This window comes from Notolepis coatsorum, assembly GCF_963971535.1.
Source record: "Notolepis coatsorum genome assembly, chromosome: 7".
In the NCBI taxonomy this organism is placed as follows: domain Eukaryota; kingdom Metazoa; phylum Chordata; class Actinopteri; order Aulopiformes; family Paralepididae; genus Notolepis; species Notolepis coatsorum.
Window position 1 is genome coordinate 55726021 of NC_140171.1, and position 20707 is coordinate 55746727.

Sequence of the window (20707 nt, forward strand, 5' to 3'; positions counted from 1 at the left end):
TTATTTTCCTTGAAAACGAGGGCTTTTCAAAATGCTATAAAACAAAAATGAACCGATAAAAAAACAATCCGCTTCGACATTGACTGGAAAACGAGTCATTAATAAGCGACGGGCAGATTAGACACATAGCCATAATTTAAAACATAGATTAGGCGTTATTAACGCTAACATAGAAGTGGATGGTGGGCATTCAACCGGTAAATCAAGGTTAAGCTTGGGCTCTGAAAATGTTAAAGGGGGACCCAGACCGAATGAGGAAACAGCTGAGAAAGAAAGGTAGAGTGCTTGTTGGAAGATTTGTTGTTCCCAGCAGGGCAGGTCCTCACCAGCTGTAGGGCGGACAGCTCCTCAGCCATACGCTGGATCTGGGCATTACACTGCTTCCGTGTGCTCTCCACCTGACAGACACAGACACACAGACACAGCCACACACATTTGGAAACTTGGAAACTACTGTGATCCGGGTAGTAGAATCACACAGTGTCAAATAGTAACCCGTTTGTAAAACAGTAACCTTGTCAGAAAAAACTGGGTACATCAGTTTTACAGTAAAACAAAAATATATACCGTACTTTTCGGACTATAAGCCGCAGCTTTTTTCCCCATTTGTCGACCCTGCGGCTTATATAACGGTGCGGCTTATATGTGGACAAAACCAGAAAATCGAAATATTGCTTTTTTTACTGCATTGAAATGTTATTTATCTGTTCCCTTATTTGCTAAACTTAATACAACTTGTAAATGAGTTAATGTTATTTGTCCGACAGTATTGTGTCCCAATGGGAGTCATTCTCTGTAGAGGTGGGAACTTAAAGCTCAATATAAGAACGGCCATGCACCACCACTCACAGAATCGAGAAAGAGCAATCAATCTGTCAATCCTTTCCGTGTCCGGGCCGGGTGAGGTTTCCCGTGTTGAGTCAAATTAAGCTGCAGGCTCCACTCCTTACATATGGTAATTAAACATTAAAACACATGCGGCTTATAGTCCAGTGCGGCTTATATATGTACACATCATTCAATTTAGCTGCTGCGGCTTATAGTCAGGTGCGGCTTATAGTGCGAAAAGTACGGTATATACAATTTCTTTATATCATTAATTTATTCAAGCACCCAAACACATTGCTTGAACAAAGGCTGTTCTCACTCAGATCAGTGAAGCTGAGGGACAGAGGAAACCGTGTGAGGTACCGTACTTTTCGCACTATGAGCCGCACCTGACTATAAGCCGCAGCAGCTAAATTGAATGATGTGTACATATATAAGCCGCACTGGACTATAAGCCGCATGTGTTTTAATGTTTAATTACCATATGTAAGGAGTGGAGCCTGCGGCTTAATTTGACTCAACACGGGAAACCTCACCCGGCCCGGACACGGAAAGGATTAACAGATTGATTGCTCTTTCTCGATTCTGTGGGTGGTGGTGCATGGCCTCTTATATTGAGCTTTAAGTTCCCACCTCTACAGAGAATAACTCCCACCTCTACAGAGAATGACTCCCACCTCTACAGAGAATGACATTGGGACACAATACTGTCGGACAAATAACAAGAATTAACTCATTTACAAGTTGTATTAAGTTTAGCAAATAAGGATAAATAACATTTCAATGCAGTAAAAAAAGCAATATTTCGATTTTCGGGTTTTGTCCACATATAAGCCGCACCGTTATATAAGCCGCAGGGTCGAAAAATGGGGAAAAAAGCCGCGGCTTATAGTCCGAAAAGTACGGTAACCGTCCCAGGGTATGCATTCATTACAACGTTCCATCTCCATCTCCATCTCCTTTACACCCACACTGCAAGGGGAAGGTCAGTACCTTGTAGATCTGCACTGTTACCACTTTTAAAACTATCGATTCCGAGTAGTAAACTATTAGTATTGGCTGATATGGAGTACTGATGCAATCCATTAATTTGACTGATGAACACTATAGATGTGTAGAGTAGACCATATGTTTTAGGTCACTGGACACTGGACAGAAACGCGTGATATACAATCCATTATTTTGACCCTATTAGAAAGATCTGTCTATGTGCCAACAATGCAGAAGATCCAAGTCGCTTTCAAGGCCATTTCTGACGTGCTATGCACAGTTCTTGGGGATTGGTTTTCGCAGTGGGAAGATTGTCCGGTAAGGTGCTATCATTGCGCCCCTGGTCTTTTGTATTGTGGGCGTTAAGACACCCTTCCCCCATCTCTTTGATGATCTCCCTCTACCCATCTTTCCTTCCTACCCCCACCCCTCCCCCCATTCCTTCCTACCCCCCTTCCCCATTCCCCAAAATGTCACAACACCCCTAATTGATTGATTGAAAATTGTATTAACAGATTGCAGAATGGGTACAATACAGTACAGCTCAATACACACAATTGTTAACACATTGTCTGCTAGGAATTGTGCCCATCCTTATGCCCAGTCTGTCTGCCAGTGCTGTAACCCTATGGAGATGTTTACCTTTTTGCAGGGCTATAACTTTTTAAATATTATAGCTATATCGACATTACTATGGCCCATTCAACATTGGGTATCTATCGTTCCGGATGTGGGAACGTTATATTTTTTCATTCATACATTGTCGTGTTAGTACCGTCGAGAATATAAGTATGTTTTTAAGGTTTTCTGCAGTAATTCCTAAAACGTGAGTTATAGGCCCTGACGCATATGATAGATTATCGATTGGCGTTTCTTTCCCATACACGCTATATTAAAAAATTCAAATATATGATCGGTATACATTATGCTTCATCATGCGTGAAGGAAAGGGGGGGGGTCGTTTATAATTCCTTGATCGTCAGTAACGGCTTTATTTAGTATGGGTTGATATGTTGATCAGATGGATTGCCGTGAAATGAATAAACAATCGGGCTGAAAATAACATTATATTCCTCTTACCGTTCGCCGATGAGACTGAAGGAAAAATATTCCAATTATTTGACGTCGATCTGCTAGATCCATTTCCCGTTTGTATGACGCAATAAACACCGAAATCATATTGATTATTGCGTTTCGAAAGTGATCCCATGCACTCGAGTGTGTATCTAGAGACCCACGCTACAAGATATTACTGCCGGAGGAATTTCCTCGATGCACCGAGCGCCACTTCCGGTTTGGCTTGGAGTGTAACAGGGTCCAGCTGCAGTCCCGGAGGGAGGCTGGATGAATTATGAATGCCATGGCGAAAAAATGAAATATTGATCCCAAAAACGAGTTAACTCGTTTCTGGCGCACAACGCATGGCGGGCAATAACGAGTATACAAGAGTATAAAAATATATATATAAGAGTCTAAAAAAGAGAGTATATACATTTGACGAAGAAACTGTACATTGGAGGAGGTTGGTAGGTAGGAGGTTGGTGGGAGGGGTGGAGCGGGGGGTTGGGTAGGTGGGGTGGGGTGGGGAAACTGTACATTGGAGGTGGTGGGGTTGGGGGGGTCGTGTATTCCTGTGACCCCCACCCCTTTCAGTTTTGGATGTATAAAGATGTTTGAAGATCCGGTGGGGGGTCTCTCTGTCGGTGGTGTCATAGCTAAGCACCTCGTTGAGTCATCCAGCCTAACTCGTAATATTTTGTATTGATACTTTGAGTTAATAAATCGTATTAACCAGGTCTTTTTTGGACTGAGTAAATTATTAGCTTTGGCTATTTTCCGCCACAGTATACAGATCAGCCCAGGTTATTCCTCGGAACACCTTCTCTCTGGTGAAGGCTCTAACGGCCTATTTGTGTTGCTAGTGATGACAGTGATAGCCACAAGACTGATTTAGCCTGCGCTATGGTACCGCACTGGGATACAGTCACAGGATTACACGGTTGAAGGGCTTGATGAAGAAGGCCCATTAATAGAACATTAATCACTGCTTCTTTGCCTGAAGCAAGTCAGAGGGGAGGCTGAGCACAGGGCTTAATGTCTTAATGCATGTGTTGAAAAATAGCTACTATTGAGCAGCTGGTACCGTGGCGGTTTGAGATTCCGGGTATCACCGGAACATGCTAGTCTCTTCCAGATGGTGGATTAGCATCCTGTGAAGGACACCTTTACAGGGGTCTCACTTCTACATCAAGCCGCATCTCCGCACATTTCCGTCTTTGTTTAAGTCCACTCATGCGGTCCAGACTCCTTAAACGCAGCTTCCGTTTTGAGAGTGAAGTGGAGGTTGGAAATCATTCTTGATGCAATAGTTATTTAATTTAACTGACTTATTTAACTCATTAAGTGCCCTCTGGGCTCTGACTGTCACTGGGATACTGAACCTCTAGCCTGCCCGAGGTCACATGATTCACCAGAGTTCTGTTGTTCACCAGCCTGCCCTGGGCTTTATCCGTCAAGCAAACAGCATTTTATTAATTAAAGTTGTTATATTACCTGGTTTGTCCCAATTCTGCATGTGACTAGCATAAATTAGCCTGGCTGTAAATTAGAGTCTTGTGTGGTTATATTGAGGCCATTTTCATTCAGATATCTTGTGGGAATAAGTCAACAGCCATTTGAACATGGCCATAGCATTTTCCTATTTTAAAATAGCTTAACTTTGGAGCAAAATCATTCCTGTATTATGTGCCGTCATGTTTTGTTTTATATTCTTTGTAAAAGAAATCTACAAAATCGACCCTATTTGCCAGTAAGATAGCATGACATGGCTGGTACCTTTGGTTTCCTAAAGATCCTATAGCTTAACTAAATGAGCCCTCTAGAGCCCTTTAAAGACGGCTAATAAAACGGTGGGAAATTTGTAAATGGCCGATACGAGTGTGTAAAATATCCTTCATTTGAATTGGTCGAACTCTAGAAAATACTATATATAAAGGATGATCTAAATGTTGGCAATAAGCTTCAATAATTTATTTGATGAATTAAGTATTAAAACCTTTGTAGTAAAAGTGACAAGGTTTCTCAAAAGTTAAAAATGTTGACATTGCAGGCTGGGGGCTCGGGAACCCTCAGGTGTAACAATGTCTGATGCCGTTTATGGGCAACCAAGCTAAAGCAAACAAGAGCTTCAAGTGGAAGACTCCGTCTACTGGCTGAAATGGGGAGACATATACATATCGCCATTTTCTATTGAAAAAAAAATCATCTTTGGCCTAAATATGGAGATGTAGACCTGAGAGCAGTTCAGGACTCCTCACCTCTTTCCTGGTGCGAACAGCAGCGTTCTGGACCAGCTGCCTGAAGGCCTCCTTCATCTTCTCAAGCTCCTCTGCCTTCTGCTTCTCTCTGAGCAGGGCCTGGGACACACACACACACACACTGGTGGGTAAATATCTAAAGAGACACAAGACTTGTCAGAGGTAAACAATTACTGTGTGAGTGAGTGAGTGAGTGAGTGAGTGAGTGAGTGAGTGAGTGAGTGAGTGAGTGAGTGAGTGAGTGAGTGAGTGAGTGAGTGAGTGAGTGAGTGAGAGAGAGAGAGAGAGAGAGAGAGAGAGAGAGAGAGAGAGAGAGAGAGAGAGAGAGAGAGAGAGAGAGAGAGAGAGAGAGAGAGAGAGAAACAGGAGAGCTGTGCTCCTTCTCACCTGGTCTTTCTGCAGCGTCGCCTCCTCTGACAGCTGGACATTCTCTCTACACTTGGCCATAGCCTCGTACCTCTCCTCCTCCAGGGAGGAGGAGCGCCCCTGGAGCTCCCCCACCTGTCTCTCCCACACCGCTTGCTCCCTGCGCACCGCCTCTGCCTCCTGAGATGCAGACTTGAACCTGCAGGTAGAGGGAAGCAGGTGGAACTGTCAACGCCTTGTCTCAGGAGAGTGTGAGAAAAGCTCAGAGGGAGCAGAGAAAAAGGATGCAGGTCAGGGGAGAGAGAGAGAGAGAGAGAGAGAGAGAGAGAGAGAGAGAGAGAGAGAGAGAGAGAGAGAGAGAGAGAGAGAGAGAGAGAGAGAGATTATTTGTGTCACAAAGTAAATAAACTCCCTTTGAAATGGTAACTGCTGTGTCATTTCGGTTTAATGTAGACCTTTTTTTATTTGTATGTCAACTAAACTCGTTGACTGCCAGTGTGGAGTGGAGTGGACTCCACCTTGATGACTTGGACTCGACTCAGGTTCTTCTTTGGTGACTCAGACTCGAACACTGGGGACTCGAGACTCGAGATTTAGTGACTTGACTACAACACTGGTCCACCCATAGGTGCAGCAGTACTAAGACAAAATGGCCACGGCTGGCCAAGACACTTCTGCGTCAACTCCTCAGAACCAATGGGATTGGGATGTTGACAGCTGCCAGTCAAGAAAGTAGCCTATAAGCACACGTTTTCAAAGAACCACGGCTTTGGAGAATAATCATGCCATTCCGAGCGTTCACCAACAGGAGGATATGCTGTCACAGTAGGGGTGCAACTAATTGATTAGGTCTGTCTATGTTATCCTGTTGTTGAAGCCATTTGATGTACAGCAAAGCCTGTTAACACTTAGTTTGTGTTTTATGTTTTCCTTTATTATTATTTAAACCATTCAACTCCTTCAAATTGATGACTTGAACAGGTTTTTGTTTAGAAATTAGGAGTAAAAATTTCACAGTATAAACAAATTTAAAATATAAAAAAAGATTATTGAAAGGTATACACAGTAAAGAGGGAGGTTGTAACTCTCATTACGTATTTTTTTGTTATATTATTCTTTTTTTTGCAGGAACAGCAGCAAATTATCTTTGTATTTTAATTGTATACTTTGATTATTTTATATTGTTCGAAATAAACTATTAACTCATTCATAGGAAGAAAATAAATACTAAACTGACAGGAAACGCACAGATAACACATAATGTACACACACGGCTGCCATTCTCTCAACAACAACGCACAACACCTGTTGTGAAGGGCCAGATTAAACTGAATATATATGTATCGTTTGATATACCTTGTTTATTATTTATATATATACACGGAATATCCCTTTACCTGCGTACAGACCAGAGTAATATTCGCTCTCCTATTGGACAGCGGCCCCAGGCGCCAACGACCAAGCCCCCAACGGCAAGTTCAAAGACAACTCCGGGCATGTCAGAACATGCCCAGAGTCTGCATAGTAATACGAGACAAGAACTGAGGTTGGGACTAGATATTCACTTAAGTATAAATACGGCGCAGGTGTAAACAGCAGTACCTTACCTAAACCTTACTTACCCTTCACCACGAGTCAACGTGCAGTGAAGTGAGCAACCTTGCATCTAAATAGAGCATTGAGAACCGCGTGCGAATAGAATGTTAAAGTGTCAGAGTTTAATGCAGTAACGTTGAGTTCGACTTAATCTAATGTGAAGTAATAGTCGATCATTTATTGTATATCGTGCGGCCACAGTTCTTCCGTGTGTAACATTACCCATCGGTTCGTCGTGTCTTTAGCTAGTGCACTTATCCAGACTGTGTGGCCTAAATACGTGCCCACACCCGAGGAGTCCTAGGCGAGAACCGTTGGACATGTACACAGGAGAATCGGCACCGGCGATTGCAGAACCATTCCTGGTTGGATTATATTGCTTTGGGACCGTGACCACCGGAGAAGAGCACCGTTGATTTCCACTGTCGTTTGGGATTTAACCTCGTGAGGATTACCACTCGGGCCTGCCTCTTGGAAGGGGCTGGCTAGCTGTCGTCAATGCTGTCGAGCATCTTGGATTACAACTATTGCTTTTGTCTGCTGATCAAGGGAGTACAAGCACCGACTCCTGTACCTGGAGCCTCTTTATTCCTCGTTGACTCAGACGGAGTACCCGAACTTTCCTCTACCCATTGTCTCCAGTTGGTACCGGTGTTGCCCTATATAATTGCTACTGTACCACAGGTGGCGTCAGCTTAGACCCATCATAGTATTCCTACTATTCTGACTTATGCTCTTGACTGACTTTACGTATATTCTTCGCCATACAAGCGCAACCCTAATTCTCAATCTGTAACCTAACGTTGCCTAATAATAATAAATAACCCTCTGTGTCAATTTCTGTGTCAATGCCGTGTTCTTGTGAGTGTTCACCATCAATATTTGATGTACTGTTTGGCCAGTAATTAAAGTACATAACTAGCAGTGGTTTAATATATCACAATCTTTAATACAGTCAGGGTTTTGTAACCCCTCAGTTACAACACCCATTTCACTGACACATTTCAAACAGATGCCGTTAGCCAGAGAGTTAATCACAATCCTCACACAATCACAGACAAAACAAGCTAGCAAGCACGTAATGTTAGCTAACCGATTATTACTCTTAAAATTTGTAGGGAAACGTAAGTCGTGTAACGTTGATCTATAGACTTAATAGTGTAGTTAGTTCATGTTTGCTGTAGGAGCCAAAGCTATATATTTAGGTTATTGTATTATATGAATGTTCATATGTTTATTTTTATAACCTTACATTGAACCGGCATTAGGAATATTGATTGGATTTAGATAAAGTCATTCAACAGTCTTATTTGTCATAATAGAACATTCTAGAACATTTGTGATGTCACATTATGATGTCATAACTAGGGATGCACGATAATTCACAATCCGTCAATGTCATTAACAATGTGTTTCCCTGAACAATGAATGAACTAAAAACCAATTATGAGGTCATCCCGATAAACCTGATAAAATTATTGATAGCGCCGATTTTTTTTAACTTTTTTCTTTTCATGTCAACGTTCACACGCACAATATATGCTTACTTAGGATTTGACTTGATTCAACAACAAAGCAGTTGGGGCAATGGCAAGCCGAAAACGGTAGAAAATGTGGTTATTTGAAGTTTGGATTTTTATTTTACAACTGAGGTAGGTAGATTACATTTTTAGAGACTAAAATACAGAAAAAGGTACCGTTGGGTACCGGTATCGATTCACAGGTACCGGTACCGTATCGGCTCAAATGTGAACAGTACCCATCCCTACTGACAAAGCACAATACCTGTTGGTTTTTAGTTCACTCATTGTTCAGGGAAACACATTGTTAATGACATTGACGGATTGTGAATTTTGTGATTGACTCAAATTATATTTATTTGGAAAAATAAATATAGTCACTTTATTTGAAGAGTCAAAACTGTTCTCTTGGCTTTGTTTTGTTCATAGTAGTAACGATCATGTCATGATAAATATGGTTAGGTCAACACTACAGGAATATACATAAAAAAAAAGAAAAATTATCGGTATCGACCTTGAGGGGCAGAAAGTTATCGGTATCGATATCGGGGTCAAAAAAATCAATATTGTGCACCCCTAGTCATAACCGAACGTTCTAGAACATTTGTGATGGCACAGTATGATGTCATGATCGAACGTTCTGGAACATTGGTGATGTCACCGTATGATGTCATAACCGAACATGCTATCTCTATAGTCCACAATTCGCTCAGAGCAGGCAGTGTGTAGCTTGAAACAGGACTGAACAGGACTGAACAGATAGACTAAACAACATAGACTGCAACCTGCATTTCTCAACCAAGGTGTCAAGCCTACCGTTTTGCTGTGGAAAGAGGCGGCAAATAGATTTTTTTTTTTTTTATATATATATTTTTTTTATTGTTATTTTTTTAACATAAACATAACAACAAATTAGACTCACAAGCATTAACAGTAAACATCCAATGAAATCACCATTTGAATCATTGTAAATGTAGTTTACGAGATATATACCTAATACTTGCTATCTAATACCCTACATACATATGCTCTTGCTCGCTCACCCCCCCCCCCCGGACCCCCACTTGGATAATCCATCCATTTTCTTTCGTTTCTAACCAGGCACTACACTTCATATGCTAGCTTTTATTCTCTCCACCACTTCTAACCAGATTGCAATGTTGGTTTCACTGACACCTAAAATTCTTGCTGTAGATATTTCTAGATAAATCACATCGAGATAAGTAAGAACCCATACCTTCCGGCAAATTTTTTCCGGTTGAATCCATCGTGATGCTATCAGCTTTTTAGCAGCTGTGAGACCAGATAAAACTAGTCTCTTTAGCTGTATAGGGGCTGCAAACTGAAATACATCATTCAACAGCAATACAGAGGGATGTACAGGTATGTTCAGAAATAAGAATTCTGATAATTGCTGGGACACTTCTTTCCAAAATATCTTAACCGGTGGGCAATCCCAATACATGTGCATGAATGTACCCTCATCCCCATTTGTACATAAGGAACATAGGGAGTCTTGTTTAAGTCCCATTCTGTTCAATCTTATAGGAGTCAGGTATGTCCTATGAATATAATTAAGATTAATTTGTTGATGGTCCGGGTTACGTGACGCAATTCGAACGTTTGCTCAGACTTCTTGCCAATCAAAATCTATTTCCAAGTCTGGTATATCCCTCCTCCAGACTGAGTCTAGGGGGAGGATTCCATACGAAGACATTAGTAAGTGATGATAAAAATCAGATACGAATCCTCTCGATGTCTCTCTTTCATAGAAGAATTTGTGATATCTGTGGTGCTCAATTGGTATCCTTAATGGGACTCCATGAGCCTTCAAACAATCCAATAACTGTGCGTAAAAATAATATGTGGAACTGGTGAGGTTAATTTTTTTTATGTATATCTTGATAGCTACAAAAACCCTGTTTGTTGAAAACATCTCCCAATGTGTGTATGCCCTGCTTTTCCCATTTGGGGTATCTTATAGGTTGTTTTCCAATAAGGAGTGCATTGTTATTGAATAGGGGAGTATGGCTATGCCATTTATGTTGGTTAGAATATTTTTCTTTTGTGTTTCACGCCATATCCGGATCACATGTGTAATAAGGGGGCCAAATTTCAATTTGCATTGCTTAATTGATAATATGGTGTATACTATGTCCTGCAGTCTATGTGGTGCTACTATATTTTCTTCTAAGTTTCTCCAGGATACAGATGCTTGGGAGTCAAACCAGGTTGTCAGTGGTCTTAAAGAGTACGCTTTAAAATAGTGGTAAAAGTCTGGAAATGCCAAATCTCCGTCGGCTTTGTTTCTCTGTGCGGTGGATCTTTTTATTCGTGGAGGTTTGTTATTCCAAATAAATGTATATGCGGTGGAGTGTAATTTTTTCCAGTAACCATCAGGAGGGGGTTACTGTAACATTGAGCTAATGAAGTTGATTCTAGGTAAAACATCCATCTTAACTATTGATACTCGTGCCTGTACTGAGTTTTTAAGTTTGGACCTCCTGTCAGTCATATTTGATCTTATCTTGGATTTTTGTGTAATTGTATTTCACCGTTTGGCTTATAGTAGGGAATACCTCAATTCCTAAACATCTGAAGTGTTAAACCATTGGTATTTCTTCTGGAAGGAGTATATTCTTTGCAGGGGCATTAAGTGGAAGGAAAGCCGACTTTGGCCAATTTATCCTAAATCCCGATAGATTGCCAAAGTCATCAATCAACTTGAGAAGATGAGGCATTGAGGTGTTAGGGTTTTGCATGAACAATATTACGTCGTCCGCATATAAACTAATATGATGTTGTGTGCCCTTAATTGCGATTGGTTCTATGGATTGGGATTGTCTTATATATTGTGCTAAAAGCTCTAATGATAAAGCGAATAGTCCGGGACTAAGAGGGCAACCCTGTCTGGAAGAGCGCGATACCGTAAAGATTTCGGAGGTGATTATACCTGTTGTAATCATGGCCGATGGGTCTTTGTATAATACTTTAATCATATCAATGAATCCTTTTCCTAACCCCATCCTTTCTAATACTGCCCATAGATAAGACCATTCCAACCTATCAAAGGCTTTCATCGCATCCAGGGACAGCATCGCCTTAGGTGTGGTCATCCTTGCTGGCATCTAGCACATGTAGTAACCGTCTTATATTATCCGTGATCAAGCGGCCTCTTATGAAGCCAGTCTGGTCAGGATGAACTAAAGACGTCATATGCTTTTGAAGTCTGATGGCTAATACCTTGGAGTACAGCTTGATATCGGTTCCGAGGAGGCTTACGGGTCTATAACTACCGCAATCGGTGGGGTCTGTCTTTTTTAAGGAGGACTGTTATGAGTGCAATATTGTCGTTCTTATGGAAGTTCCCCTCCTTGATTGAATATAGAATCATATTAAGTAATAGGGGTCCAATTACATCCCAACATGAGAGGTACATTTCTGGTGGGATACCGTCTCTTCCAGGAGCCCTACCACTTTGCATTTCAGATATGGCCTCCCTAAGTTCATCTAGTGTGATGGGTGTTTCTAACTGTTTAGCGTCATCCTCTGATAGTTTAGGAAGGTTAATTTGATTAAGATATATGTCCATATGTCCGGCAAGTTGATTTACGGCTTTCCAGTGTGGAGGAATTTTCATGTGTTGAGTCGGCTGTGATTTTGGAGACTGGGAAAATAGTTTTCTTACCTTGTAGTAGTGACGTGAATATTTAGGAAAATAGCTTTAGGACCACTTCTGTAAAGAAAGACTTCGCTGTGGAAGAGAAATAAACCATTTGGATATCTTTGTTTTACACTGGAGCGGCTGTGGACAGTATTTTTCTTTATCAACGAACGTACTACTCACGAGTAAGCAACTTTCACCAGTAGAGTGGAAGGTCTGCCCTCATATTTGCGTTAAGGTATTAAGGCCATACATTTATTTCTTGAGAGTTTTGGCTACAATTCAGTCATAACTCTGTCAGGTTATAAACTGTGACTATCAAACAGGGAAGGTAAAGATGGTTTTAAACTGTTAAAACAGTCATTCAAAACTATTTTATTGCACTATTGCACATTTGACTGTCTATTCTATTTTACTCTTTGTATTGTCTATTTTAAAACTGCCATATAATCAAACCATAAACAAGGTAACCTATTGGGATGTTAGATCATAATGTGAAAAACTGTAATTTTATATGTCTGCACTTTATGTGCTCATTTTGTGTATTTTCTTCTGCTGTGGAGAACTTTGAGCTTCAATTCTTGTATGAAAGGTGCTATACAAATACAGTTTTAGGGCTGTCTTAAATACTTTGAAGCTTCGTTCGATGGGCATGGGATTCGAATATGAAAATAAAATTTGAATATAAAAAAAATTAAATTAAAAAAGTTTAATTTTTTTAGTGTGCAAAATCAACTCTGCATCTCTTTGTTAATTACAACAAGCAATGCTGTTTGCTATTTAAGATTAGGTTGGACTCGGCACTGACAGATTTGTGTTCATTGTGCTGCTTTTATAAAGCCTCAAATGACGGCTTACAATATATTTCACAAAATATTTCAGTGTTTCGTTTGTCTAAGATTTAAAAAGGTTTAAACTTTACAGCACTGTCAAGTTGAACAAAGTACTGTACAAGTCACACAACAAAACAAAAAAAAATGCACCCGTATCTACCATTTCAAGTTCATCCTGAACTCAGCATAGCCCTTCCAGCTGCACTGCTGTTGTAGGGGACCTCTTGACAGTTCACTCTCAGTTGGCAGAGCAAATAAACATTTATAACCAGTGAAATGAAGGAAATCCTGTTTTGTCTTGTTGGCGTTTTCTTTTAACAGAAGGCATGTCAAATTGTCAATATAAAGTTATAGCAGTGAGTAGCCTATTATGGAAATATTACTAAAGCCCCTTGAGATCAACAAACAAGTAATCAACCTAGTTGTATACAATTCAGTACATTTGAGTGCTTAAAAAACATCCACAATTGATTTATCACCTGCTAGAACAGGTTAAGCCAATGTTCTCTTACAACAACTGATCACTTTTCCAATACAGTAAGTTCACATTCAGAAGCTTCCTGTATGATGATACTAACGTGACGTACAATGAGCCGAGGGCCGTGAGAGGGAAGAGGCTCAGAGGGCAGGTTGTGCTCAGAGAGGGTAGGGACTCAAGAGGACAGGTTGTGGTCAGAGAGGGAAGAGGCTCAGAGGATAGGTTGTGGTCAGAGAGGGTGCACTAAGCTACAGACTACAACCTTTTTTTCAAACTGCCTTTCGGAGTGGCTAAGTCTTTCATTCCACATGCCATTGCTCTGATTAATTATTAGCTTTTCAATTTAAAACCATGGTACTGGTTAGGTACCTGAAGCTCTGTCTGTGTTGATGTTGTTTTCCTTTTGTCTATGAATTGGGCTGTTTTGGGCCAATGTCTTGTGGTGTGGTGTGGTGTTTGTACTGTGTTGTTTTGTCGATTGCAACCATGGTGAAGCGAGGATCTAAACTGGGGCTTGGTTTCCACACATCACCTGGCCTCCAGCTGACTCAAGGCTGACTGGAGCTGCTGGAGTCTCCTGTCTGAGGCCTCCTCTCTGCCCTGGGCCTCCACTGTGTCTTCCTCCTGGGAGACAGAGAGACAGAGACAGAGAGACAGACAGACAGAGACAGACAAACACACAAACGAACAATGGTCTTTAGATGGGGGGAAAGGAACATGCCAGGCTGTTGTGTTCAGATCATTCTTTCTTGAAGTCTGATTTCTTGTAGTCATTGATACAGTAGTAATTTTTCTGCCCACCCGTCTGTGCATTTGGTCCTGAAGATTCTGCATCAGCTTGGTCATCTCCACTCTGGCTGTGGCCGTCCTTAGTTCAGTCTTGGCCTGCCTGCACCAGGAATGAGAACAGGATGACTATTCAACAAACTAGCCTGCCTGCACCAGGAAAGCTAAGAGGGTGACTAGCAATTATGCCAAATGGTTAGTCCAGATGTCTAAAGGATTGTGTGTTTGCAACAATATAAGGGAAGTTATGATAATAAGGTTCCAGCAAAGGGCTTTAACGTTTAAAAAGTAGACCAAATGTGTGCGATATTCCCAAATATGGCAATATTCACAGCTCGGAAAATTTGTGCAAAGCTTTGAATGTCAATGAGACATTTTGAGAGGGAACTTCTCCACTGGAAAATGTAATTGGGCTCATTGGAATCATAGGAGGTTTATGCTAATTCAAGGCAGTTTATGGTCAAAACCACATGGTTTTGTAAAAATATGTGATTTTCACTTCCTCTTTTTTTCCTTTTTGATCTTGGAGTGGCATACATTTGATATATCTGTAACAGACTGCAATTTAAGTAGCCTTGTTTATAACCTATGGACCACAGAACCACCTTAAGAAAATGTTGGACTAAGAAATATGCAGTTTACACACACAGTCACTATGCTCTGGCCCCCAACATACAATAGACTTTCTTATAGCCCACCTGTGAATCTATGAGTATTCCCGATGCATTAGCTCAATAGAGGAATGGCCACGTGAGCGGATCGGCGCGGCCGAGAAATCCGCTCTTCGCTCTTTAAAGCTTGGTCCGCTCCGCTAATCGCTCATGTTGACCCCGCCCCCAAGTCGCTCTCCGCTCGCTCCCCGCTCACCTTGAATCGAGCGCTCCCCGCGCCAGATCGCTCGGCAGTTTTTTTTTTTTTTTTTTGGAGCATGGTGTAAATTAGCTCAAACTACAACAGTCTACACCCCCTGGGCCCCTTAACAATTGTTTGTATTGAGCCGCATTGTAATTGTACCCATTCTGCAATGTTAAATAACGTTGTTTATCCATTCACTAGCTCTACTAAGCGATGATAGGCTAGCCGAGCCACAATGCTATGGTCGCTGCCATTAACGTTAGCATGTAAGCTAACGTCAACAACAATGGCGTCGATACTTTTTCTAACAGGAGTGAGTGAAGGAGGAGGAGTGAAGCCTGAACATGATATCACAGGTTCACCCTTCTCATTGGTTGAAAATGGCCTTCATGTTTGTACATCGCCATCTGTTGCTTTGGCATTGTACTGCATGTATATTATTACATCAGTGTTAAACCACTGTGAGCGGCCTCGAGTGGATTGGAGCGGAGGAGAACTCTCGCTCCGGACGTCGCGCCGACTCATTTTAAAACCCACTCCTCGCTCACGTCAAAACCGGCCGCTCCGCGCCCCGCGCCGCTCACGCTCTGATCCGCTCACATGCAGGGAGCCATTTTGGATCTCCAGGGAAGCTAGTTACCTGAGCTGACTGCGTAGCTCCTCCATCTCAGTGCTCTGCCCCGTCACAGTCTTCAGGAACTGTTGATTGGTCTGATTGATTGATTGATTGAAAACTTTATTAACAGATTGCAGAATGGGTACAATACAGTACAGCTCAATACACACAATTGTTAAGGGGATGCAGACCAGAGAAAGACTTTCGTCTTGTTTACATCAGGGTCCCCCATTTTCAATTCATCAGGACATATATGACATACATGACATACAGATAGATAGTCTGTGTGTGACATGAGATACACGAGGTCTGGCGGTGAGGCATTGTTCAACCTTTATCACACACACCAAACTTTCCTCTTGTCCTTTCCAACTAATCATTAGGAGATTCTGTCTCACTCACACACAGAGAAATGGGTTGCCAGAGTGAAAAGTCAGAGAGAGAGAGAGAGAGAGAGAGAGAGAGAGAGAGAGAGAGAGAGGGGGGGGCCCAAGGTTTCCCCCCTCATTAAATATTCATCAAAAGGATATAGTATTACTCCGTCCTCACACACGGTATGGTCCTGTAAATAAGCCGATTCTGTGGGTGTGTACCACTCTAAGCTTTCATCTCCAAGATGACTGTGCCAGCTAGTGTGTGTGTGTGTGTGTGTGTGTGTGTGTGTGTGAGAGAGAGAGAGAAATAGAGAAAGCGAGAGAGAGGCAGGTAAACGTGCCCCCCCCCCCCCCTCCTTCCTCCTAGTGCAAGAGAGAGACTAGCGGAGAAGCTAAGTTAACTAAAGGATTAACCTGTGTGCCAGCAGATCATTATACAGGACAGCCCTGGGCCCCGTTCCATGTACCTGGATAACTGAGTTAGCCGGATAACTTTAGCTGGATAACTGGGTTAGCCGGACTTTCCGGTTTCATGTACGTGGATTTTCCAGATCACCATGCCAACAGATCCAAAAGTTTGAGCCTGCTCGAAAGCAGAGTTCAAGTTCAAGTTAGCCCGATCACGCAGAGCCACGCCCCCGCAAAGAAGTGACAGCTTGTTTCCTGAAACTATTCCCACAGTCTACGATCTGCATTATACCATTCTGAATTACGTTTTTGTGCTCCATTCTTCCAGAGGGGGCTTTTGAAATGTAAAATAGACCCAAAATGCTGATATTAAATTCACTTTGTCCTAAATAATGCACGTTATATATACCGTGGCGACGGTGGCGCTCGCTCGTGCGATGTACACAAAAATGTGGTTATTTTAATTGTAACTCGGATTAAGATGTCTGATGAGATGCGCTGTTTGACGGATTTGAGAAATTGAATGAGCCGTTGACGTCACATGAATGAATGAGGATAAAGAAATAAAACTTCATTCAAAATAAGGAATATTCTAAACACGGGTCTCTCGTTCATTAATGTATAAACAATGAATTTATCGCATCTGGCACAGTGGCCCAGCGGTAGTGCTCAAGCCTGCCAACCTTGCGACCTGGGTTCAAATCCCGGTGTTTCCAATATGATTTTTTTGAATATAATATTAATGATTATACGCCAAAGTAGCCTGGTTTTAAGTTAAAATATTATAAATCTACATGCATTGAGGATGTCATTCTTTATATAGCTCTCAACGTGTGTGAAAGTCAAAAGAACAACCCGTTAGACCACATTGGAGATAAGTTAAAGATTGACTATACATCAATCAATGGGCAAGAGGGCCGTATCGTAATTCTGTATAACAGTTAACTTATTATTGTCGCTAGCAAGATCTCATTTGATTATTCAATCCAGCAGGCAAGTTTAAAGAAATATAATCTGATTGATTGAGGTAATGAGGGACTTAGAATTAGCCTATAGATAACGCATTTAACTTGTCGGCGAGGCGATTGAGCCGTATTGCAATCTGTCAATAAAGTCTTAAATCAATTAATCAATCAATGCCGTTGAGAATCAGGGTCTCTGCCATCGATACGTGCTGGCTTTTCACCTAAAACGGCCGCGCGCATTTAGCCTGACTCGCAAGTCTGGCTTGAGTTAACGAGACTGAATCCACCTTTGTGAAACAGGAAAATCCCGGCTTCGAACATCGGGTTAACTGAAGCTGGATAATGGACATCTTGATCGACTTAGTTGAACCACGTACATGAAACAGGGCCCAGGTTAGCAGACTGATTTAGAAACTGTGGATCATGGAGATCCAATTGAATTATTAGAGGAGGATTAATTTTCGGAGCAAGTAACACATAGATCGCATAATTAATCAGGGGGCAATCATTTAAGGAGCTTTTAATTGGCCGTCACTTACTGATTCCAGTTTCTGATTGGCCACTTGGTGTTTCTGAGCATGCTGCTGCAACTGAATTAGCTGATCCTGTGATGGGAAAGAATGGACAATTAACAGAAATAACTCCTGGTCACTAGGGCTGGTATTGCCACTGATTTTCACATTCACAAGGTCCCCGTTCGGTTAAAATTCCAATTATGTTTGGATATGAAAGCGATTATCAGAAAACGAATGCTGTAAATTGCATAAGGAACAGGGGTTAGATATTAGCCGTTGCTAGAAACCCATTGGATTGTCTTGTATTTTATAAACAAAGATCAATGTATTTGTTTCTGCCCATTATAACTCAAGGCTATCACACACACAACATACACACATTATAGTAAGCATGCCTTGAATTCAAGTCGTTGAGGTCCTTAATCACTGTGGAGTCGTGGGGGACGCTGCTCATCTCCTCCAGCAGCTGTGTGCGTTCAGAGGCACAATGACGGATAGAGTTGGAACAGCGCTGTGTCAATTCCGCAGCACGGACCATATTCGCAGCATTGCCCATTAGGACTTTGTAAACTCCCACTCTTGGTATCACCTCAGACAGCAGTTCAGCTCGATTACCCATCTGGTGAAGTTGCAACGTTGCGTTTCACATCATCTGCATACAGGTAGGGATGCACCGATCCGACTTTTTCAGTCCCGATACCGATTCCTGGGTTTGGGTATCGGCCGATACCGATCCGATACCCATTGTCCAATTTTCTTTCTCCAAAAAAGTTAAAAAAATAAAAAATGTATCCACGTTTTTTTTTATTTTTTCATATATTAAAATATATTTTGTTTTTAAGAATTGTAAAGGATCACAAGTGTGTTTTTGATTTGTTGTAAACAAAGACAGAAAATAAACTTCATTCATTCAATTAATAAACTGTATGCCTCACTGTCACTGTGTGGAAGAGACAGGGATCATTCTTTTGTGCAAGGCAACATCAGGCTTGACTTAAAACATTACTTTCCTAACTTAGTGAAACTAAATGTAAGAAATTAACACATAGATATAAATGTACTGAATGGTTATCTTATTTTATTTATAAAAAAAAATTAAAAATAATAATAATAATAATAATCCGACCCAATCCAGCTATTTTACTGATATCGGCGGCCGATACCGATACCAATATCGGAGCATCCCTACATACAGGGTTGGGATTCGCCACCTCACTCAAATGTTTGCATGTCGGCAGTGTGGTTCTAGTATAGAGGCTTCGGAAGCCATAATGTTCAGCAGCGCTGTACGGGGGCGTACATCCTTGCAAATGAAAGTTGCGACAGACTTAAGTTACTTTGTGGCACAAGGAGAAGTGGATGGTAACTTCAAAGCAAATATCTTCTCCAGTTGGTTGTCTTCATAGTTTTTAAATCCGAAACGCAACCAGACATCTGCCTTTAGTCTTGGAGGAGGTGCCTTCAGTGGAGCAGCTGCCTTTAGTCTTGGAGGAGGTGCCTTCAGTGGAGCAGCTGCCTTTAGTCTTGGAGGAGGTGCCTTCAGTGGAGGAGTTGCCTTTAGTCTTGGAGGAGGTGCCTTCAGTGGAGCAGCTGCCTTTAGTCTTGAAGAAGGTGCCTTCAGTGGAGCAGCTGCCTTTAGTCTTGGAGGAGCTGCCTTTAGTCTTGGAGGAGGTGCCTTCAGTGGAGCAGCTGCCTTTAGTCTTGGAGAAGGTGCCTTCAGTGGAGCAGCTGCCTTTAGTCTTGGAGAAGGTGCCTTCAGTGGAGCAGCTGCCTTTAGTCTTGGAGAAGGTGCCTTCAGTGGAGCAGCTGCCTTTAGTCTTGGAGAAGGTGCCTTCAGTGGAGCAGCTGCCTTTAGTCTTGGAGGAGGTGCCTTCAGTGGAGCAGCTGCCTTTAGTCTTGGAGGAGGTGCCTTCAGTAGAGCAGCTGCCTTTAGTCTGGGAGGAGGTGCCTTCAGTGGAGCAGCTGCCTTTAGTCTTGGAGGAGGTGCCTTCAGTGGAGCAGCTGCCTTTAGTCTTGGAGGAGGTGCCTTCAGTGGAGCAGCTGCCTTTAGTCTAGGAGGAGGTGCCTTCAGTGGAGCAGCTGCCTTTAGTCTTGGAGGAGGTGCCTTCAGTGGAGCAGCTGCCGCCGTCTGTTTTGGTTTGATTCCACTGAGGTTGACTAGCTTCACGCATCCACAAGAAAAGGCATATATTAAATCAGGGGTCCCCAAACTTTTTCCTGTGAGGGCCACATAACTTTTCCCTTCTCTGATGGGGGCCGGGGTCAGTTTGTAACAGAAAAAGTGTGACGATCGCAGGGGTGCCTAAACGTAAACATTTATTGTTTTCCAGAAAGCCACAAAAAAAAAGTCAGGACATAAATAATAACACTATTAATGAAATAAATAATAACCAAATAACCCTCTCTGGGTTCTTCACAGAAAAAAAGTCCATTGAACATTAACTTTCTGTTGTGCCGTGCACAATCTTAACAGGTAAAAGTTCAGCTTAGTTGTCAGAGCAGAATCTCTTACTTAAATGACTCATATGAGCAGTCTCTCAAAGTTCTTATAATCCTTTTGTAGGTTCCAGTAGGCTTGTACGGATGACTGGTTCAG

At 41.9% G+C, this 20707-nt stretch overlaps 1 protein-coding gene across 1 annotated transcript in view; it reads right to left on the minus strand.

Annotated features, from left to right (window-relative positions):
- LOC311231665 (sodium channel and clathrin linker 1-like) overlaps positions 1-20707 on the minus strand; it is a gene marked incomplete at both ends in the record, with an annotated part of 128244 nt that overhangs the window by 44616 nt on the left and 62921 nt on the right. Inside the window, 7 exons of the mRNA XM_084318293.1 lie at positions 327-398; positions 5136-5234; positions 5523-5700; positions 14125-14216; positions 14394-14481; positions 15874-15944; positions 18136-18201. Of these exons, the coding sequence (XP_084174419.1) occupies positions 327-398; positions 5136-5234; positions 5523-5700; positions 14125-14216; positions 14394-14481; positions 15874-15944; positions 18136-18201 (666 nt within the window). The remainder of the gene's footprint in view (positions 1-326; positions 399-5135; positions 5235-5522; positions 5701-14124; positions 14217-14393; positions 14482-15873; positions 15945-18135; positions 18202-20707) is intronic.